Source organism: Bos grunniens, chromosome 8 (assembly GCF_055505025.1).
Source record: "Bos grunniens cultivar Pamir isolate PY7600 chromosome 8, Bosgru_T2T1.0, whole genome shotgun sequence".
NCBI classification, from domain to species: domain Eukaryota; kingdom Metazoa; phylum Chordata; class Mammalia; order Artiodactyla; family Bovidae; genus Bos; species Bos grunniens.
Window position 1 is genome coordinate 99,076,258 of NC_141172.1, and position 23,668 is coordinate 99,099,925.

The window sequence follows — 23,668 nt, forward strand, 5'->3', positions numbered from 1 at the left end:
GGGTAGTTAGCTCACTATACTGCAAGGCTTTCTTCTGGGTCGGTCTTTCAAATATGTGGACAGCCCAGTCCTGGCTGTTTCTGGTACAATCCAGCTGGCAGAAGCTGTGAGCATCAGACTGACAAAAACATCACAGCCCCAGCATACCAGAGACGATCAGACTTGGATGATTGTCATTACGCAAAGAGTGGGAACTTCCCTGCTGAGGCTTTGGATGGAGCAGGATGTTGGGTGGAGTGAAGCAGAGCCCTAAGCAAGCCCCATCTTATAAGAGTTGATTAGCAGGAATGGATTGCAAGCCTCGCGATTGTTCGTTTTCCCCCCTCTTTTGCTGCTGAAACATTAATGAGGCTCTGGGCTGTGATTAGCTTTGGCCCCACATCCTCAGCATACTTCTATAAGCATTCATTCAAATGCTTATGTGGTAAACTGCATCACTTAGGATTAAATGTGGATGCAAGTAACAAAGACCCACAGTCATAGTGGCTTACACAAGATGTTTATTTCTCCCTCCAGGAAAAATCCATAGGTAGGCAGTTAAGCACTCTCTGGTGGCTGTGAGCTGGGAAGCCCTTAGGGACCAAGCCTTCTTCTAGCTTTTCCCACTCCTGTGTTTGTTCTCAGAGTCCAGGATGGCAGTGAGAGCTTCACCCGCATATCTCTGCATTTCAGGCAGAAGGATGAAGGAAGGGCTGAAAGAGGAAAGGGCTACAGAAGGTTCTAGAAGCTGCCTACCACACTTTGACTCACATCCCTTTGGCCAGAACATGCTGCCCGTGGTTACAAAAGATGCTAAGGAGTATGGACATTATTCTGTGTGCCTTGTGCCCAGCTTAACTTTAGGGATTATGTTGTAGTGAGAGAAGGGGAGGGCGGGTCTCGGTGAACAATTTGCAGCCTCTTTTACATTGTGCTTCATGCTGGATGCATGAACAGGCAGCTCTCCTCTCCTCTGAGGAGCAAACCTTCTCCCTGAGGTTCTTATTTTGGCAGGTTGGTCAGACAGGCACCCCCACTGGACTGCTCAACTATGAAACTGCAATTCTAGGGGAGAGAACAGGTCTAAATTCAGCACCTTGGACCAGTCTGTCAGCATCTCCTTTTATTCTGGGGGAGTTTACCGAATCTCTAATACCTGTCAGCTGGGCAGCAGTGGTTGACCTCTTCACAGTCTGTGTCTGTGACCTGAGCCCAGGTCCCTTGATGGGAAAATTATGAAGGGTCCGTTGTCAGCGAGAGGCTGGTCTTGCTCAGACCTTGTTCAGAAATGTACTTAGAGTCCCCAGGATTTTGTGAAACTGTTTCTTTTTATTTATTTTTTTAATTGTTTATTTGCCTGCCCTGGGTCTTAGTTGTGGCACACGAACTCTAAGTTCTGGCCTGTGGGATCTAGTCCCCTGATCAGGGATTGAACCTGAGCTCTCTGCATTGGGAGAATGGAGTCTTAGCCACTGGACTACCGGGGAAGTCCCTAAAACGTTTACTACTCCTCTCACTTCAGCTTTTAGCTGGTGCTGAGTTGGTTCTATGAGGAAGCCCAGAAGTCCTCCTTCCTCTTGGTCACTCCACCCTTTCCCCTTCTGCTCTTCCCACCACCCCCGACCCCGCTAAAAAGTGAAACTGTTGGTTGCTCAGTCGTGTCTGACTCTTTGAAACCCCCTGGACTGTAGCCCACCAGGCTCCTTTGTCCTGGAATTCTCCAGGCAAGGATACTGGAGTGGATTGCCATTCTCTTCTCCAGGGGATCTTCCCAACTCAGGGATTGAACCCAGGTCTCCTGCACTGCAGGCAGATTCTTTACCATCTGAGCCACCCGGGAATCTAGGCCCCAATTCATATCATGCATGCTTCCCACTGAATAGTAAGTTCCATTTGCCTTTGTTTTTCCCATTTCCCAAGTGGAGCCCCTACAAGTCGTGGTGTTTGCTAAACTTGACCTCTGCACTTCCAAGGGTTGGAACTCAGACCATGAGTGGAAGCTGGTCAACTTTTCACACTCCTGATGGTCAGCACTGTCCAAAGAGGGAAGGGCTGCCTTGAGAGGTGGTGAGTTCTCTGTGTCTGAAATCCTCTGTGCAGAGGATTTCAAGCAGAAATCCTGGGTGGAGAACAATTTGTGTTTCTGGAAATCAATTAGGTTAAATGGCTTCTACCTCCAGCGTGACCTTCTGTGGTTCTATGAGCATGAAAAATCCATTGTGTTGCACTATGAGTTCTTGAGGAAGTGAGGAAAAAGAAGAACGTGATCCTAGAGAGGTAGCTGAAAGCAATGGCCAAGAGTCCTGATTCTCTAGGACTAGTTCTCCAGTACCAGGGTCCGAATCCTGGCCTCATTATGATTGTGGCCCTGAGCAAGTCAGTAGCATTCTGTATCTCAGCCCTTCATCTGCGTAAAGGAAGAGAAAGAATTCTTGTTTCATAGGATATGAAGATTAAGTATCGTAATGCATGTGAAACAGGGAGAACAGTGCTTAGCACATGGTAAGCACTTGACAGTCCTCCTCATTATTCTTGTTGTTACATACAAACAATATATACATAACAAAGACAATGTTAGAATTCTTAGTTTCGTAACAATTATTTTCACCATCACTGATGGAAAAAGAAAAGATGGAATGCACCTGAATTTATTGGCAAACGCTTCCCCAAACGGTCAGGCTGTTGGAAACCCAGTCTGTATGCAGTTCAGTTCAGTTCAGTCGCTCAGGCGTGTCCGACTCTTTGCGACCCCATGAACCGCAGCATGCCAGGCCTCCCTGTCCATCACCAACTCCTGGAATCCACCCAAACCCATGTCCTTTGAGTCGGTGATGCCATCCAACCATCTCATCCTCTGTCGTCCCCTTCTCCTCCTGCCCTCAATCTTTCCCAGCATCAGGGTCTTTCCAAATGAGTCTGCACCTTTTGCATTCAACTGAGAGATGCTCACACAAAGGAAGCACTGATTGGCTCTTGTAAGTTCAATAGGCAGAGATACCACTGCGAACCGTGGCAAGCAGGAGCTAGAGAATCAGTGGCCCAGGGCCCCTCTCTTGTTCTCCTCTCTCTTTGTTTGAGCCTTGTTTTCTCCCACTGAAGATGAAGGAAGGAAGGAAGGGTCCCCACAGGGCCTGGAAGGCCAAGTATTTCTGGGCCATCCAAGGCCCAGTAGAATGAAAGCATAGAGTGAGCAGTGGGGATGAGGGACCTGGAAGCTGAGAACCTCTCTGAGGCATCTTGGTGAACCATGGCCTCTGGAGGGTTGAGTGTGCAGTCCCTGAAAAGGCCACGCAAGGCCACATGCTCCTGGGTGAGGGAGGGACATATGATATTCTGGGCCTCAGCCTGTGTTATCTCCTCTGCCTGGCCCATTTTCTTCTCTTTTCCACCTGATGAAGGCATCCTTCAAGGCCCAGCTAACATAACACTTACTCAGTCAAGTTTTCCTCACCACTTTGTATCTGGAGGAAATTGCTTTTAGCTGTGATCACAACTGTGGCTTAAACTCACAGCAGAAAATCTGGAGTGAACTGTCCAGAGCTGGTGTAGTCACTCCAGGATGCTAACTGGAACCCAGGCAATTTCTCTCTTTCTGCACACTCAGGCACCCTTAGCAGACTCTTGTCCATGTGGATACAAGGTGACACTCCACCTAGAGCATCATATTCCTTGTGGTAGGCAGAGCGATGGCCCCCCAAAGATGTCTACATCCTAACCCCTAGAACCTGTAATTATGTTAGGTTACATGACAAAGGGGAGTTAAGGCTACAGATGGAATTAAGGTCTCCAAACATCTGACTTTAACATAAAGAGATTACCCTGGATTATCTGAGTTGGCTCAGTCTGATCATAAGGACTCCTAAAAGTGGAAGACGAGGCAGAAGAGGAGAGTCGGAGGGAGATGAGACTGGGGAAGAGTAGTCAGAGAGCTTACAACACTGCTGAGAGCTTCCCTGGTGGCTCAGTGGTAAAGAATCCGCCTGCCAATGCAGGAGCCGCAGGTTCAATCCCTGCGTCGGGAAGATTCCCTGGAGAAGGAAGTGGAAACTGCTCCAGTATTCTTGCCTGAAGAATCTCATGGACAGAGGAGCCTGGAGGGCTATAGTCCACGGGGTCTCAAAAGAGTTACACATGACTTGATGACTGAACAACAACAGCATTGTTGACTTTGACAGCGGAGGAAGGGGCCATGTGGTAAGGACTGTGGGTGGCCTCAGGGAGCTGGCAAAAGCAAGGAAGCACTTCTTCCCCAAAGCATACAGAAAGGAGCATAACTCTGCCACCCTGTGATTGTAACCTGGTGACACCCTTGTTAAACTTCTGACCCGCAGAAATGTAATATAATAAATTGATATTTTGTAAGCTACTAAGTCTGTGTCATTTGTTACAGCAGCAGTTGGAAGCTAGTACATCCTCCTAGCACCAGGTCCCTGTATTAGGCAGAAAGAAGGGAAAAGCCAAGTGCCACTTAAATCAACTCTCCCCCTTTGAAGGAGCTTTCCCAGAAGTCTTACCCAAAATGTTCACATACATCTCACTGGCCAAAACTGTCCTATGGCCGCCTTTCTATGCAAAGAAAGCTGGGATGTGGAAATTTTCAGCTGGGTACATTGCCACCCATCCCCCATAAAAGAAGGATTCTGTTAGCATGGGAGAAGGGGAGAATAGATCTGGGACAGGCAACTTGGAGTCCCTCCACATTCCCCAGCGGAACTGACAATTTTCCAAATCGTTATTCTTTCTTCCAGCTCTTTTTGGGCTCTTTTGCAATTTATGTGTTTACTTGACTGCTCTCATTACTTTACTCAGAGGTCCCCCAACCCGACACCATGGCTGATTAAGCTTTCTGTCCCTGATGTTCAGTGCAGTGCCTGCTAGAAGGTAGGTGCTTGCATTAAGTTAGACAGATGGATGTATAAATAGACTTTGAATGAGAGAATGATCGATGTACTTCATAGCGCCATAGGTCCTTTGTATTTTCTCATGACAAAGGTCTATTGGGGTTAGGTTAGATTTTATAAGACCATTTGGCCAGGATCACAACCTCATCTCCGGTGAATTGAAGCTGCACAGCTGCAGCGTGTCACCTTTCTTTACTGTCTATTACAGTCTGCTTCTTCCTCCAGAGAAACTCAGCAAGCTGGTCAAAGGCTGTAATGTACACCTGTCTCAGCCTAAAGAGCCTCAGTTAACCTTGAGTGTAAATTACACTTCCTGCCTGTTCTTTATTTTTAGCTGGGCAGTATCTCCTTGGTTCCTCCTGGGAAGTCTGCATTAGATTTCAGTCATGAAGCTAGAAAATACTGGCATTTCTAAGCCAGCTGGAATGAGTCTTATTAACCCCACGACACTTGGTTTCTTGGGACGCTCCTCAGGCTTGTGATTCAGGCTTTCCATGGCAAGATGGCAGTCTGGGCTTTCCAGTGCCCGCACGTGCATTAGTAGAGAAATCTGCTATTTGGATCTGACTCATTTGGACATATACAAACTGCAGATTTCCTGAGTTCATTCCCTCTGGATGAAACACTGGAAGAAACTGTTGTTTCTTGATGAAACGCTGGAAGAAACAACAAATTGTTGTTATCTTAAAAGCCTAGTTTTGTTGCTTTTTTCCATCCCCCCTCCCTGCGTTCCTTCTCAGTTACGCAGTATCACGACCCAAATCTTTAGCACTTGAGCTATATAGCCAAGAGCCTTGAAACCAATAGGGCCCAGGCAGTGGAGATGATCAGGCCAGTCAGTGGGCATCACATCACAGAGAATTCTTAATCACTTGAGGCTGCTTCACTGGGAGTAGTGAGTTACTTAGAGTCAACCTTTTTGTTTTAAGTCAGAAATTTTTAACCTAATTTTATTACAGAATTCCTTGTAGTGCCTGACTCAGTTCAGCTGGACAAGCTCCATCAGCGTTGGTGCAACTGAGTGCCAATTGATGTATTTATTTTAACACCCCACTGGACCTCAGCTCCTTTTTGGTGCCACAGGCCATGCAGGGCAGCCTTCTCAGTGCTAGGCCAGAGGTGGCATTTTTTAAAATGTGATTTATTGTTTTTATTTTGCCTAGATACAGAATATCTGATTTTTAAAATTATATTAAAAATATTGAAAATTATAAAGAAGAAAATTAAAAACACTTAGTGTCTCGTTACCCAAAAATAACCGCCACTGATATTTTCCTAGTTTCTCAATTTTAAAATTTGTGAAGGGATGCCCTGTACTCTTATTGATTTCTCTGAGAATTGGGGGAAATGGGGAGAGGGTAGTTTATAGTTCCTCTGATCTTTCAGCTTCAGGTATTATTATTAGGATATATGCACACACATATACACGTATATTTGCATGCATGTGTGCATGCTCTGTCACTTCAGTTGTGTCTGACTCTTTGTGACACTGTGGACTGTAGCCCACCAGGCTCCTCTGTAATTGGGATTCTTCAGGCAAAAATACTGGAGTGAGCTTTCCATGCCCTCCTCTAGGGGATCTTCCCCATCAAAGGACTGATGCCTTGTCTCTCACATCTGCCTGCATTGGCGAGCAGGTTCTTTCCCACTAGCGCCACCTGGGAAGCCCACACACATTTATACAGATAGAATATATCCTGTTGGAATGTATATCACTGCTGCTAAGTTACTTCAGTCGTGTCCGACTCTGTGCCACCCCAGAGACAGCAGCCCACCAGGCTCCCCCGTCCCTGGGATTCTCCAGGCAAGAACACTGGAGTGGGTTGCCATTTCCTTCTCCAATGCATGAAAGTGAAAAGTGAAAGTGAAGTTGCTCAGTCGTGTCCGACTCTGTGCAACCCCATGGACTTCCACCTACCAGGCTCCTCCGTCCATGGGATTTTCCAGGCAAGAGTACTGGAGTAGGGTTCCATTGCCTTCTCCCATATATCGTTCAGTTCAGTTCAGTTCAGTCGCTCAGTCGTGTCCGACTCTTTGCAACCCCATGAATCGCAGCACGCCAGGCTTCCCTGTCCATCACCAACTCCCGGAGTTCACTCAGACTCACGTCCATCGAGTCAGTGATGCCATCCAGCCGTCTCATCCTTTGTCGTCCCCTTCTCCTCCTGCCCCCAATCCTTTCCAGCATCAGACTCTTTTCCAATGAGTCAACTCTTTGTATGAGGTGGCCAAAGTACTGGAGTTTCAGCTTTAGCATCATTCCTTCCAAAGAAATCCCAGGGCTGATCTCCTTCAGAATGGACTAGTTGGATCTCCTTGCAGTCCAAGGGACTCTCAAGAGTCTTCTCCAACACCACAGTTCAAAAGCATCAATTCTTTGGCGCTCAGCCTTCTTCACAGTCCAACTCTCACATCCATACATGACCACAGGACAAACCATAGCCTTGACTAGACGGACCTTTGTTGGCAAAGTAATGTCTGTGCTTTTTAATATGCTATCTAGGTTGGTCATAATATATAAAGTACATATATAATATGTATATATAAAACATATACATATTTGAGCTGTGTCAGTTAGCTATTGGCCAAAATAGTGTTCTGTGACAAATGACTCTCAAACTCAGTGCTTCAAAACAAAAATCATATGTTCTTGCTCACTCTTCTGTGAGGAGAAGACTGGGTGTTTGCTAATCTGGGCTGGGCTTAGCCGAGTAGCTCTAATGGAAGGTGTAGATATGACTGGCCATGGCTTCTGACTCTGGGTTGAGCTCCTGTCTACTCCTGACATGTTCTTTCTGGGGCTCAGGCTAAAGGAACAGCAGCTCCCCGGAGAAGCTGTACTTTTGGTGCCAGAAGAGGCTCAAAAGGATGCGCCTGATTGGGTGGATACATTCCAAGCCTCTGCTTGTGTCATGTCTGCTAGCATCCCATTGGCCAATGCAGGTCACATGGCTGCACCCAAAGTCAAGAGCAGGGAAGTATATCCCACCTCCCATGAGGACAAAACAAATCATGTGGCCAAGACCAATATCAGTGGTGGGGTGCCGGGGACCAGCCCCGGCTGATCCAGGGTATTCGAAGGAGAGACGGCGTAGGCGAAGATCAGGAAACAATTGCTTAATTAAATGTTAATTAAGGATATAAAGAGTAATAGAATGAGGATAGCTCAGTAAAATTCAGTGAAGAAAAGAGGCTGAAATAAGGATAGCTCAGTGAGGAAATTCAGTGGAGAAAAGAGGCTGAATAATTCAGCCAGAAGGTAAGAGAAAGAACGACATGGTGAGACCAAGTTTCGGTGAACAAGGCCTGCACTTTACTTTCCAAAGTAGTTTTTATACCTTAAGTTATGCATAGAGGATAATGGGGGAAGGGGTAGAGTCAGGCAGCAAGCCAGGCTTTCTTCCTGCAAACTTATCATATGCAAAAGCTTAGGTGATTTGCATCATCTTCTGGCCTGGAGGCCTGTTAACATTTTAAGACCTTTTCTTCAGAAAACTTGTTTTTCTCTAAAGGTGATTGGTCAGGAGCCACCCTCCAAAAGCGTTAGATAAAGTTGCATTCCTACAGCGCAAAGGTGTGGTGGGCTATAACAAGAAAAAGAATTAACTCAAGGGTCCCAGATTACAAACATTAAAGCTACTACTTACACCAATTATATTAATCAATACACTGCCAGGGACACAGCAGGTAAGGGATATGGAAACTTAGCAGCAAACATTGGCCCAACAAGTGAAAATCCCTTCACCAATACAATTTCTAATCAATCTTTTAACTACTCAAAAGAATCTGTGTTTAGACAGTTTAGAACATCTCCTGCCTCTCACAGTTGGGAGGCTCTGAACAATCACATGTGGCCGGAAAAACCTATTCAGGCAGGCTAGAGGATTTCCAAAGGAGTTTGTAGGTTAAACACTGTCACACCCAGGAATTATTAACTGGAGCTGTAAGCTAACTTTTTTCAGAGAGGTAGTGGGGGACAGCCCCCCGTAAAGTCAGAGGTGTAGGTGAAAGCACAAAGCAGAAAGTAGGCAGACTCTGGTTTTGGGTGTAAATGCTCGAGAATTTCCAGGGGGACTCCTGAGGCTCGATCCCGCCTTTGCGTGTGCCTAGCCTCCTTCCTCATGACCTTTGTCATGGGCGGAGTTCCTCACGCTGGCTACCGGCAGTGATAGAATTCCAGTTGAGCTATTCCAGATCCTGAAAAGTGCTGCACTCAATATGCAATATGCACTCAATATGCAATATGCTGGCTCCCGGCAGTGGGGGACATATGTGTTTTTACCATGAAGATGCAGGGGAAAGGGAGGGAATTTGAGAATAGAGTCAACCCACATTCTAGATATCTGCTGAGGTACTCAGTTTTTTTGAGATTTAAATGAAATCTGCTCAAAACTCACCTGGCCAATCTCTCCAGGAAACCTGTAGTCTGGAGCTTCCCCTACCCATTGAATTGGTTCCATTTTAGGTCACTTGAGTTGTCCCTATTCCATGCTCCTATTCCTTTCCTTGATTCCTCCCAAAGTAATTGACACAGATGTATGTATCAGTAAAAGATGTAATAAACATTTGGAGAGCAAAGGTTTATATCTCTGTTTATCTGTTGATGCTGCTTGGCCTTCCCCTCTGGGTTGTTTGCCTCTCAGCCCACACACAGCCTCTCAAGTCAAAGCTTGCTGAAGAATTCACCCTGGTCTCAGAAACCTGAAGATCTCCTCTTGGCTGAGCTATATGACTTTTTGCAACTTGATTCATCTTTTATCATTCATTCAACATACTTGTACTGACTATCTGTGCCTTTCTCATGGTGAATTTATACTCTCTTAATGGAAATTAATAATTTATGTATACTCTGATGCAGGGTTTAGAGTTACTAAACCTTGGCCCTATTGGTTTTAGGGGGGCAAATAATTCTTTATTGTGGGGGGTGTTTTGTACTTTGTAGTATGTTTATAAACTGCTACCCCCTAAATGCCAGTAGCACCAACTTCACTCTGCTTGAGTAATGGATAACCATAATATCTCCAGAATCTCCAACTATGCCCTAAGGGACAAAAGCACCTTGGTTGAAAACCAATGTTCTAACATATAGTGGACTTGATAAGACCACTGATATTGTTATTTTCTGATGGTGAATCTGTGAAAGCCTCATGAGGTTGGTGGTATCTGAGCTAAGGTTTCAATAGTGGCTAGGGTTTGGAGATGGATTTTCTGGAGAAGGGTAAATCAGTGGTCACAGATGGGCAAGTAAGGAGTAGCTCTGTTTAACCAAAGCATAAAGTGAAATGGGCACGTTGTTAAGAGTAGAGGCTCTTATAGGTACTAGGAGGCTAGATGCTGTAGGGCCATCTTAGTCATGAAAAGAACTGCCACTTCTACTGTGAGGGAAGCCTTCAGTATGTCTGAAGCTGTGTTCATCTGGAGGGAGTATAGTTATAGCATTTGTCTTCATGTTCAGTCACTCAGTTGTGTCTGACTCTTTTGCCACCCCATGGACTGTAGCCCACCAGGCTCCTCTGTCCATGGGATTTCCCAGCAAGAATACTGGAGTGGGTTGCCATTTCCTTCTCCAGGGGATCGTCCCAACCCAGAGATCGAACCGTCTCTCCTGCACTGCAGGTGGATTCTTTACCGCTGAACTACCTGGGAAGCTCTGTTTGGGTTTCTTCTTAACCCAAAGTAATTACTACAAAGCATCATCCATCCAGAAGTTATTTTTCTGATGCCTAAGAAGGAAACAGAAAAGGCCTCTGAGAGGCACAGTGCATCCTGGAATAATTCCATGCCCGTATCTTGGTATTCCGTGTGTTAGTCACTCAGTCATGTCTGACTCTTTGTGAACCCATGGACTGTAACCCACCAGGCTCCTCTGTCCATGGAATTCTTCAGGCAAGGATACTGGAGTGGGTTGCCATTCCCTTCCAGGGGATCTCCCTGACCCAGAGATTGAACCCGGGTCTCCTGCATTGCAGGCAGATTCTTTACCGTCTGAGCCTTACTCTTCAGAAGGTCTCACTCTGAACACTTTAGGTTAGGTCTCAGTTGAACAGACCTGGTTGGCCGGTTCCCAGCAGCAGATTAGGAATAGACGAGGAGAGGGGGAGGGAAAGGACAAACATTGGCAGGCACACTCTGCGGCGAAGCTTCCAACATGACGGAGGGGGAGGAAAGCAAAAGCAGAGGCAAATGAATGAATGAATAAATTCAGACCAAATGATTTGGAAGCATCATAGTATGGGGTCCTGTAGGTAGCGGAACACCCATCCCTTCATAACCCCAAAACATTGGTACATTACAGTACCACCCTATTTAAGTCAGCATACTCCATGTGTAAAAAGGCAGGGCATATGTGAAGTACTGTGGTGAAGTACCATGTGACCAGAGTTTGGCACGATGGTGAGGACCAGGGTCTAGAGTTATACTTCCTGGCTTAAACCCTAGCTTCAACGCTTAAACCCTAGTTTCAACGCTCTGTACCAGTAAACTAATTCCTTAGCCCTGCCTTGCCTTAATGAGTTTGTCTGTAAAATGGGAATTCCCTGCTCATAGGGTCATAAGGAAGGTTAACTACAACAATCCACATGAATTCTTAGCTTAGCTCTTGGCACAGATTTAGTGTGCAAGGAAAGTTAAGTGGTTATTACAATCATTTCATTGAAAGAATAGAGCTGGCAAGACCTCCCTCACAACTTCAGTGTAGCTGCTCTTCTGGAATATTCCCAGAGTCTCCTGGCTGTGCTCAAGTTTCCTTTTCAGAAAATATATAGGTTTTGTAAAAGCTGAGGAAAGTTCCAGAAGAGTAGGGGCAGTATCAGTCCTTTGTATCAGTCCTTTGCATCTCCTCTCTTCTTGGCAGGAGAAGTCAGGCCACTGAGGATGGTGACAGCAGGTTCACTAGCCACCAGCCATGTCTCGGCAGCGTATTTCCTTTGAACAAGACCGGCTCTTCACCCTTTGGCCTGCCTGACAGAAGAGCAGTTAGCACGAGATAGCAGAATATGAAGCTCTTCTCCTTCAGATAGTATGTCTTAACCTATGAAAAGTAGTTGCTGTTGTTTAGTCGCTGAGTCGTGTCCAGCTCTTTTGCAACCCCATGGACTGTAGCCCACCAGGCTCCTCTGTCCATGGGATTTTTCCAGTCAAGAATACTGGAGTGGGCTGCCATTTCCTTCTCCAGGGGATCTTCCCCAACCAGGGAATGAATCCATGTCTCCTCATTGGCAGGCAGATTCTTTACCACTGAGCCACCTGGGAAGCCATGCTAAGAAAAATAATTACCTCCAAATTAAGAATGCACAGGAGAAGAGAGTTGAAAGGAAGGCACCAAAGCGTATTGGAAGGTGGTGGCAATGACTGGGTGGCAGCAGCTCTGGGCTGTTTCCCTTTGACCAGTGTCTGCTCAGTGGCGAAGGTAGCGACACGCTGTAAGGTGAAGCCTGGCAGGTACCACACCGTCATGTAAAGCAGAGACCACCAGGAGGCCACCCAGTGGGAGGAAGCTGCTCTCTGGCCAGAAGATAAAGTAACCTGTCTTCTGTTTGTGTGTTTTCCAGGCTGGAGCAGGAAATACAAGCCCTAGAAAGTGAAGAGTCCCAAATATCTGCCAAAGAGCAAATCATCCTAGAGAAGCTAAAGGAAACAGAAAAATCCTTCAAGGACTTTCAGAAGGTGAAGAAAACTAATGTCATTTCTCTCACTTATACCCCTGGGGAAGCAGGCACACCACGACAGTGCCAATTGGAGAAAAGGCCAGTTGGTCTGGATAAGAAGCCTGGACCACACACCCTGCAACGAGGGGTAGATGCGTGAGGACCAGAGCCGTCTCTGACGCTGAGAGTGGCGAATTGGTCTAAAAACCAATTCTTATGAAGCCGGTTAAACAGACTCCCTGTAGCTTTAAGTCTTTCTTTTATAAAAAGGCCAGGGGCAAAACCGTATCAAATGGGCATGAATTCCAAAAAAGAAAGTGTCAGTGAAACATGAAGTTTTACCGCACAGGCATGCCTCAGAAATATGGCGGGTTTGGTTCCAAACCACTGAAATTAAGTGAATATTGCAATAGAGTGAGTCACATGAATTTTTTGGTTTCCCACTGCATATAAAAGTTATGTTTACACTATATTTGTTAGTCTATGAAGTATGCAATAGCCTATGTCTAAAAAACAACGTCCATACCTTAATTAAAAATAATACTGTTGGAACAATGGTGCTCACAGATTGGCTTAACTGGGGGTTGTCAGGCACCTTCCATTTGTTAAAAAAAAAGCAATATTGAGGCACAATAAAATGAGGTGTGCCTATCTATGAAAACACACGGTGCTCTGTAGCAGAGAGAGAATCCATAATGCCAGCAGGTTCTGAATAACTCAGGACCCCCCTCCCCTCTATTTTACAACTCCTGTTTCCTCAGGTACCCAGCGGTGATAGGAAAGCAGTCTAAACACATTCATTACAGGATGGGATTTTCTGTTATCACTTCTCCAGCACAACCAAGGGTATTTGCTGGATAATTGACATCAATGTCTACTGGGAGAAATTTGGGGTAAATAAGGTGCAGAGGGTAAACCTTTTCCTTAAATTTCAGAATCCCAAACATATTTCCCAGAAGGAAAGAGAGCATGGGGTTTGCCCACCACAGTCAAATTCTGGGGGAGAAAGACGGGCTGAATGAGTGAAGGGTCATCTCCCCACGTATATAGTGACTCCCTGCCCTGCTTTTGTCTCCACAGAGCTTTTCCAGTGCAGATGGAGGTAAGTGTAAGCGCTCTCTCCCTATCTGTACCTGAATGTTCTCATCTGTCAGCTTAGTGGGTCTCATTAACACAGGCTCCCTGGGAGATATGCTGTGTTGGTTTGGAAGGGCATCAGAAAGAAGGGGAGCACTATTTGCGAATGCTTGGGAGGGCCATGTCCCCATCTCCTCTGCCTCTCCTCTTCAAGGACTACTTCTCAACCAACTTTTCCTAGTCTTACACAGCTGGCCCAGCTCTTCTTCTTCCCATTTGGTCTCCAAAGTTCACTGCTTGGATCTCTCTTGAAATACACTCAGCCCAGAGCACCAGCCTCAGGACCAGTTCCCTGGCAGGCTTGAGCCCACTGGAACTGGTGGTTAGGTCTCCAGGTAACAATACACATCAGGAGCCCATCAGCTGATGTTTAGGAAACCTTCCTAAGGCCTCTGGTTTTACTCTGAATCAGAAAACCACAGTTTCTCCAGCCTCCCTGGGAACCAGGGCTTCACAGAACTTCTCTCCCTGTGGGGCATGGTTGGCTGGGGGCACATGAAGGTTAGGAGCAGGGCCCTGGCTTCCTGACCCCCTCCTGGCAAGAGTGGGCCTTCCTCTGGTCTCTCTCTCCTTCTTTGCCCGCTGCTTCCCTGTTCTCCTTCCCTGGGGCCATGGGATGAATTTGAGGTGGTGTGCCTCTCAGCCTTTACCTTGCTCCTCTAACTTTAGCTACAAACTCATGAAAACCACTTGATTTCCACTTTTCACTCTGACCCTTAGCTCAACCTGTCCTAAAATACCAGATCTTGTCAGAAGGAACAGACTGCTCTCTTTCAGCCTCTAAACCAGCAAGATGATGCAGGAGGTAGAATAAGCGCTGGCATCAGTATTTTCCCAATGTCTTTTGGAAATGTATGGTTAAAGATTTTTAAATGCAGAGATGGATAGGCATTTTTCTTATAATGTCTAGCAAAGATCCTTGCAATAAGGATAATTCTAACTTCAGAAAACAAACAAACAAGAAAAAATGGTGGTTTGTTCGGGTTCCCCCACCGAACAAATGAAAGGCAGGGGATCTGAATTTTGGCCCTTTGGGTAATCTTTGGGAAGGCATTAAATTCATGATCCCAGTGCATATGCTCAGAGACAAGTCCAGGTCGAGCCCACAGCAACTCTAGGAAGAGCACCCATGACAGTTCTACAACTTTCTCTAGGGTATGGCCTAGTCAGGACACTTGTTCTGTGCTTTGGGGGTGGAGTATAGACTGAGGAGGTGGCCTTGTCTGTTTTGGGGAGTTGGGGGTGGCAGCATGGGAAAGATAGTGGCGTTCCCTCGTGCTAGGGCTACCCTGAGGCCATGTATGTGATTAGCAGTAACACAGTAAGTATCAGACATGGACCCACAGACACCCACATACCAGAGGCGTGCACATCAACCTCTTCTGCTTTCACTTCTTTTTTTTTCTCTTCCCTTCTCAAGCCAGGACCTTTCTTAGGCTTCTCTCTCTAATTAGGGAAGGGATGGAACCTGTATATTGTGTCCCAGGGAAGCTGTGTGGGCCTTGGAGACCCATGTAGTGTGTGACTTGTTAACAAGCATCCATGAAGCCATGTCATAAACTCTCTCTTTTGTGTTTTCACCCTGAACTTCTCTCATTTCCTCCTGCTCCATGTACTTCCCACTATTTTCATCTGTTCACCTAAGTAGTTAATAGAGGTGGTAAGAAATCCAATCATGACTTAGAAAGGAGTCTTCAGAGAAAAACAGCCCTTGTGATTATATCCTCCATTACTTTTTACAGGATGAGTGAACTCAGGCTTAAGAGGATGCAAAAGTCTCAGGGGTCACAAGAAATGGCCAGGGAAAAGTTTCCATGATCTTCCTTATTGCCCTGGATGGTGATACTTCCATGTCTGATTATAACTAAGCCTGGGGAGACCTTTCCATTACACCACATCTGTTAGCAAAGAAAGCAGTTTGAAGGAGGGAACACATCCTTCCAAGAACGTGGTCAGTGTTTATAGGTCACTCTGTGGGTAAAACCCATCATGAAGCACATCCAGTTTAGGAACTTTGGGCTGGAACTTTGGGCTGTCTGATTATTTCCTCTTCCTTTGATTTCAAAGTTACCAAGACCTCTTAGAATCAACCAATTGGTACTAAGACCTAACAAAAAATGATTGTAGAATAATAATGCCTTAGGACAAATACCCAACTTCTGAAACACGATGATTACAGAATCCAGGTCCAGCTAAAGTTATATAACTGTACAAGACACTGCAGAGGTCAGCAAGAGCATCGCCAGTGTGATGAGTTGCCAAGGAGTTGGCTGCTAGTGTGTGCTTGTGTAATGACCTCTCTTCAGGTACCCTGTGCATATCCCCCTGTGCTTTTCAGAGGAAATAAAGATATTAGACTGCTGGATCACCAATATTTTTTGATTACATGATAGCCTTGGCAATCAAGAGCTATGTATTTTAATCATGAGTACAATTTCTTGGCCACGTACTTCATGATGCCCCCTCACTTCCTCCCTACCCCACATACATCCTTGTTATATGGTGGAGTCAAAATTGATTGGGTGGGTTGTTTTTACTGCCCTAAATAGGCACAGTGTTTTGTGTAAGTATAAATTTCACATGGTATGTACCTAGAACTACCTCTGTTCTTTACCCACTGGGGAGCTGGTGTGAAACCCTTGGCCAGAACTGGCAAAGGAAAACCTCTGTCCTGGGCCTGTCTTGTCCTTGCTGTTTGAGACTGTGATTTCCATCCCATCCCAGTCTGGGGCAGCCTGGAACCTTTCCTGCATCAAAACCCTCATACCAATTCTTGGGACCTAGTGTGTCTTCACTTGCCCAGAAGTCATGATTTTAGGAGAGTTTTCATCAGTTTTGTTTCTCTCTAACGTTGGCTATTTATGTTCTTCATATGGTGACGATTTTAGCAGTGCTGGGTAATGGGAAGGACTCCCCTTTCCTCTTTGTTCTATAACTGACTGTTACCTCCTCGGACAGAGGGAGGAAGAAGCATGATAGGCCACCCAGACTTTGTCAGGAAGAGGGCAGTTTACTGACTGAGGTTATGTGAAGGAATTCTCCCCCAGAAAGCTTTGGGGGCCCTGTTTCTTTTTCCTTGTGTTGGTCTATCAGACCCCTTGGAGCTGCAGAACCTCAGGAATTACTATTTAATGATATATTGAGGGGCTGCCCTACCCTCTCCCTTGGGCCCCACCCCCTGCCACCTCTTATCAGGAGCAGAAACCATGGAGCCCCAGCCCCATAAGAGCTGTAGTCCATGAGCCTGTAGCCAGTGACCACTGGGCAAAGGTAACTCCATCACCTGCTCCCTTCTGTTGGGGAGCTGCTCCTGGGGGAGGCTGAAATGTAAGCAGTAGGAGTCATGAGCAGAATCCCCTGCCTACGGGTGGCTTTTACTTCTGGCTGCTAAATCTTTCAGTATGCAGAAATGTCCTGGAAATTCTATGTGTAGCATAGAAGGCACCAGACACATGTGACCAGTCTGCAAAGTCTTACCTAGTCTTAATGGCTTGAGAGATTCAAATGCATCGCATTTGAATGTAGGCAGTTGGACTTACCAGGATTGCCCTTCCACAGACTTCTAGAAATCCTCAGAGAAACTCAGGAGTTGTGCACATCTGCTCTGGTCTTCTCCCGTCTCCTAAACTGTGCTACTCCTCCTTCCGCTGGACCACTGTCTCCCCCTACCTGCTCAGGCCCTGCTTTACCCCGACTGTTGCTCTCTTTGGTCCTGCCTTGTGTGGCTTAGGGTCCTGACCCTTCCCACAAGTCTCCAGAGTGAGAACAGAATCTCCCAGCTAACTTAAGGAACACTGGCAGAGACATGTGACCATACTCTGAGGCCCTGGCTCAAATTCAGGCCATTTCAGAGGGTCTCTCTAGGCTGCTTCCTGGCTATCTTCTAGCCCAGCATCATCTCAAAGGCCCACCTTCCTCCCCTGCAGTGAAGGGCCTTCAACTATGTCTGTCTGACCCAGTGCCCAACTCCAGAACACATGAGGCCCCCGGGAGAAACAGTAACCTGAGCCTTGCTCCAACCCAGGGCCTGCCTGCCGACTCCTGACTTCTGGTTCTGTCTCCCCAAAGGGTTGGTACAGACAAACCCACTCTCTTAGAGAAGCCCCACCCCTCCGTTCCCTTTGCCCTGGGAACATGGTGGTCCAGTGTCCCTACATCCTTGGTTGTTCGGCTGAATGTGAGTCTGCAGCGGCCTCGTCGGTACAGAGCTCAACCAATCCTAATTTGGTGTCTGGTCACAAGCACTCTCCTACATGAAATTTAAAAAGGAAAACAGAAACCTGCCAGAATTAAGTCCACATCAGTGGGGATACAGAGGACGGGATGGATGTGGGAAGGCTGGGGGACTGACTGGATACCAGGAGAGGGAAGTAGGGGCACCGCCAGGATCCTGGGTGAATTGTGGTACCAGTGAGCTGAGATACGCTGCACAGGAGAAGCAGCAGATGAGTGGAGATGAGAGTTCTGTTTTGGACATGTTGAGCTTGAGATGATTTGTGGGCTGTTGAATAGAATATGCGGTAAGCAGTTAGACGTGATCATTGACCAGTGATCGACATTCCAGGATAACGGGGTGTGTCTTTGGCACATGGAAGGAATCACATCACCTAGAGTCCAGCTTTCTAGAATGTTCCTTCACTTTCCCCCTGCTCTCTGGGGTGTGCACAGATTCTTCCCCTGTTTCACCCCAGTGGTTTCCCCCTCTCCTCTAATACTTCAACACACTTATTGACTTCCGTGGCCTCCATCTCCCTAAATGAACTTTCAAGATATTTTCCCAAGCAGAGCCGTTCTCTGTATTCTGCACGGCCACATTTCTTGCAGCTGAGCTCATGGTGTTTCACTGGTGCTGTTATTTGGAATCTCTAGATTTTCTAGCTGAAACACCAGACAGAAGGACTGAAATTGTGGGATAAATTCTGAAAAAAAATTTTTTATGCCTATTAGTCTTTGGAATGAATCAGGCACATAAAGTGATATTTCCGGTTTAAGGAAAGACTCCCAAATCTGTTTTCCAATTCTGTTTAAGACATGTCTTCCATGTTTCTACTGCTTCCCTGGTGGTTCAGAGGTTAAAGCGTCTGCCTGCAATGTGGGAGACCTGGGTTCAATCCCTGGGTCAGGAAGATCCCCTGGAGAAGGAAATGGCAATCCACTCCAGTATTCTTGCCTGGAAAATCCCATGGACGGAGGAGCCTGGTGGGCTACAGTCCACGAGGTCACAAAGAGTCAGACATGACTGAGCGACTTCACTTTCACTTTCCATGTTTCTAGTTTGAAGTCCCATACTTGGCCCAATCCCATTCTTTGGTGGCTCAGACCAGTGTAAGAGTCCTGGATTTGATCCCTGGGTCAGGTAGATCCTGTGGGGAGAGAAATGGCAACCCACTCCAGTATTCTTCCTTGGGAGATCCCACGGACAGAGGAGCCTGGCAGGCTGCAGTCCATGAGATTGCAAAGAGTTGTACACAACACAGCGACTGAGAACGCACCCACATCAAGTTGATAATGGTTCTCGCTAGTTCATCTCTCTCCCTGTTTTTTTTTTTTTTTTTTTTTGTCCTCTGAACACATTGTACTCTTAGAATCTAGAGCTTTCTATTGAATCTTTTAATACATAGAGCTGTTCTGGGGCTTGAGCTTTCTGGCCGGGATCTCTCCTACCTCAGCTACTCTACTGAATACCAGTCACTGGGCAAATGCTGGTCTTTGTTTACCCTGATCCTCTCTTGCAATGGCCACCTCTGTGGTCCATTATGTAGGGCAGACAAGCTGCTGTCTCGGCAGTGAACCCATCGGGCCTCTCAACACTGTGCCTAATTGTATTCCCTATTCTCTGCTACCAGATGCAGTAAATCACATTTCCTCCCAGCTCCCCGACCTGCCAATCCTCTGTTCACGAACAGCAGAACCATCACCTGAGCAGGACGGAACCAGCAGAGCAGCTGGTAAGTCCTGGGGAACTGTTTGCTTTTGATGCCAGGACTGACCGTGGGGCTTGCATTCCTCTGAGCTTTATTAATGAGGGATGCCCAGATATTCTTACGTGGAGGGCGGTCCCCCTCCTCAGCGCAGCTTCAGATGTAAAACTTACAGTGGCCACACAGGGCAGGCACTGGTCCCTGAGGGGTTTCTGGGGGCCAAGGGGAGGGAGTATTGAGAAAACCATAGAGCTCTTTTCCTCCTACTTTGGAGGAATCTGTGTTTGTGGTCTTTATATCAGTCCTCATTCTACAAGATCAAATGAGCTATGCTGGGAAGGTGGGGGGAAACTATTTTCAAAGTGTGTGAGAATGTTGTGGTATCTTTGGGAACTGAGCTGTTTGTACACTGTGAACATATAGATTCTCAAGTCTCCTCATTACTGGAGTTATTTCTTACCTCCTGTGGTATATTTGGAAAATAAAAGGAGCAATTTAATGAATGTATGCTTCTTGCTAATATTCCTCACACTTGTGGATTGTAGCGAGTAATACATTTGTGAGTGTAAAACATATGGAGAACTCTGCTTTGCTCTGTTCAATGTGAATGTGCCCCAGAAATCAGAGCTGGACGCTGTGCTTAATAAATCACTATACCAATCCTTTTTGCTCTGTGCACAGAGGCACTGAGAGCAGGGGTTGGATGGAAAAATGAGCCACCAATGCTGTAGGGTTTGTGATAATGTAGGTGAACTGGAATTTGAGCATCAGATTTATGCTTTATGTAATCCAGGTAAATTTATGTTTAAAAGAAGTCATGGAAGGGTACCTTTATAAGACAATCATGGACTAATAAGTCAGAGGAAATTGTTTATACAGTATTTTATGAAGCAAACATAGCAAACTTCTATGTTAGCCTTCCTTTTAACATAGAAGTAAAATAATTCTGCAGGTATTGACATAATTGTCATGCACATTGGCAAAATAAAAGTATTCCTGGGGACTCTATAAATATCTTAGCATATTATTGTACAAACAGATTCACAGGGTTCTAGAGTTGGGGGCAGGTACTGTAGATGGTATCTGGTCAAACTCAAGCTAGGATCCCAGGGTAGTTAAAAACCTTGTAGCTACAGTCGTCCTACGAAGGGACCATTGGCAGTGATTTAAGCTGCAGATTCTTTTAAATGCTCCAAGATGCACGTCTGAGATCAACTCGGGATAACAGTTCTTCAAAAGGCACATACCTCCCTGCGTGTTATTAGAGTGTTGGTGGTTCCCAGTAGTTGTGGGTAAACAGCTTTCTAGCTCCTCTCCACATTTCTGCGACTCACAGGACATGCAATATGACCTAATTAACGGATCAGTTCATGAAGGCGGTAGGGCCAGTGGGTGGGGACTGAGAGATGTGAACAGGATTTGAGCAGCATCGGCAGTCAAGGAATGTGAGCTTCAAGAATGATATGTTACTGGGATTGCAGTTCTGTGTGCATAGGAATACACACACTTTCACAAGCTAGGATCCTTCCTCTTGGAAGACACTGTGAAAACATAATGAATCCAAATAGCAAATGCCTTTTTGAAAAAGTATTATGTGTTCAAAGTCTTCTAAAAAATAAGTCTACATGTACTTTTGTTTATCAGTTAAGAACCAATATGCATAAATGTATCTACTGTGGAAATATACAGATGCAGAGGCTTGAAAGGAATTGCATTTGATGTGGTTAACTGCTTCGTCCAGGCTGCTTTTGAAATAGAGCATCCAGATTAATGATCAGTTATGGCTAGCAGTGATTACACAGAGCATGGACAGCTTACAAATGAGTGGCAGTCGCCCCTGGAATTCTTTCTTATAGGTATCATCCATCTTGCTTTAGGGGTGTCCTTTTGAAAATTTGCACAGTCTTAGGGCCATTTTAAAAAATGTCACTGGTCGTTACTCAGTATTATGACAAATATTCTGGTTGTCTGGAGTTTGGGAGGTTTTGGGTTCTGTATAAATGGGAATTTATTTACAATCTTTGCTTTGCAGAATCAGGAGGCATCTGTTCCAATTCCTTATTCAAACATGGAAGCCCAGGGACAGAGCCTTGCCACGAGGCCTTCAAACCACAGGGACACACCATGACCTGGGTCTCCCTACAGATGGCCCATTCTGTCTGTAATTGGCTCTGACACCTGGGAAGTTCATCCTCAGATGGAGCTCTCATTAGTCTGCTGCTTTCATCTTTTACCTATTTTTACGTATCCTTAAGATACAAACCGAAGTTTGTATCTTAGGCGCCCTTCAGAACAAACCTAAGTTCTGATTTCCGTTTAAATATTTGAAAACGGCTATCACATCGTGTCTTTCCCAGGCCTTCACTTTCCATCCCCTTAACGCCCGCAGCCCCGGTCGGTTCATCTGGTCCTGAGGTGGTAGGTTTCTTGGACCCCCTTACCGTGCCTGTCCCTCCCCTGTGGACATGCCCCGCTTGGTCTCTGAAGGGCAAGACTCAGAGCTGCCCAGCACAGTTCCCACAGAGGCCACGGCCATGTGACTTCCTGGCGGTCCTCATGGCCTTTCCGCTTCAGGCTCTCAGGTGCAGCCTCCAGTGAGTGGCCTGTGCCACTACCGGGCCTCCTTCCCTCTGTCCAGCGGAGTCATCGCTCCACAGTCATTTCAGTGGCAGCGAGAAGTCTGTTCCCCACAACTGTGCACGTACTACTTCGCCTTCTCACATGCAGAAGAGCCTACAAATTCCTCTCTTTTTAATCTTAAGAGGCAAAAATAAGGATAGGCTATGCGCCTCTCGGCCCTTGGTAGATTTTACATGACTGTTAAGTTTCTTCCTGTTAAGTGTCCCTCAGGAGTGTCCGGGGCCCCTGGGGTCACCGAGGAGTCTCTGGAAGGTAAGGAAGGGGTTGAGGTGAGGGACTTGGTGTTCTGTCCCATTTCAAGCACAGCGGCTTCCCTAGCCTTGTGCTTCCTTATCGTATTTCTGCATCAGGTTTCATTGAATAAAGGGTTTAACCAATTTGAAAGGAGAAAACTCTCTTTGTTGTCTGGATTTTTACAGCTCATGGTTGGGGCTCCAAACACCCTCACTTTTCCTCTCGGTTTAGTATCATCTCAGATCTGAAAAGCAAACTGGCATTATTTATCATCATTTCATTGATAAAATTGTTGCACAGTTTGATAAAAAGTCAGAAGCCTGGGGCTCACCGTTAGGGATCCTCCTGGCCCTGGGGAATCCTTACCCGGAACCTATGGGGCATGGCCCTCCAACCAGTAACAAGTTCTGGCTGTTGTCCTAACACTCATGGCACATGTTTCTGTCTCGTCCACATAAGGACAATAGGGACTTTATGATGATCCAATATGCTTTATATCTGTCATTTGTCTAATCTGTCTAGAGACCTTGAAGGAAAAAAAAATTGAGATTAATGTGCCCAGCTTCTGCTCTTTCAGAATTGATTCTAGAGTTTAGCCAGCCATGATGTCCAGCTATTTATATATAGTTTATGGAATTCCTTCCTTCTCAGTTTTGAAAATTAGAACTTGGCATTTCTGCCTCCACTGCCTTTCCTGGTATATGAAATCCTTGGGACAAATTCATTGATGTGGGAACTGGGGCACAGGACCCAAAGCACTGTGAGCAGTTGTATCCCTGGGAGTTTTATTATCTTCCAATCTTCTCTACTCACCTGGGTTTCAGTTACATCTTAGCAGTCCTGGGTTTCAGTTACCTCTTAGCAGTATTCTTTCCGACACTTCTCAAGCTGTAAACTGCCCTTCTTGACCAAAAAGACTGAAGCAAAGTCAATATGAGAAATTGGCTTTGGCTCTTGCTAGATGGCATCACCAACTCAATGGACATGAGTTTGAGTAAGCTCTGGAAGTTGGTGATGGACAGGGAAGCCTGGCATGCTGCAGTCCATGTCGTCACAAAGAGTCAGACACGACTGAGCAACTGAACTTTGCTGTCCTTCACCATTATGCCCTTGCTGACTTATTTTTATTAAAAGCACAGTGTCTTGGGAAAACATTTGATTTGAAGAAATGTTTGATTGTTGGGTTTTGAAGTTAGAGATTGCTCTCTGG

At 46.0% G+C, this 23,668-nt stretch overlaps 1 protein-coding gene across 10 annotated transcripts in view; it reads left to right on the plus strand.

The window, feature by feature from the left end:
• Positions 1–23,668, plus strand: part of PALM2AKAP2 (PALM2 and AKAP2 fusion) — a 522,805-nt gene that overhangs the window by 271,299 nt on the left and 227,838 nt on the right. For all 10 annotated transcript variants that reach the window (XM_086315907.1, XM_086315905.1, XM_086315912.1 and 7 more), the window contains 3 exons: positions 12,431–12,545; positions 13,607–13,628; positions 19,510–19,611. In XM_086315907.1, coding sequence (XP_086172033.1) covers positions 12,431–12,545; positions 13,607–13,628; positions 19,510–19,611 — 239 coding nt within the window. The remainder of the gene's footprint in view (positions 1–12,430; positions 12,546–13,606; positions 13,629–19,509; positions 19,612–23,668) is intronic.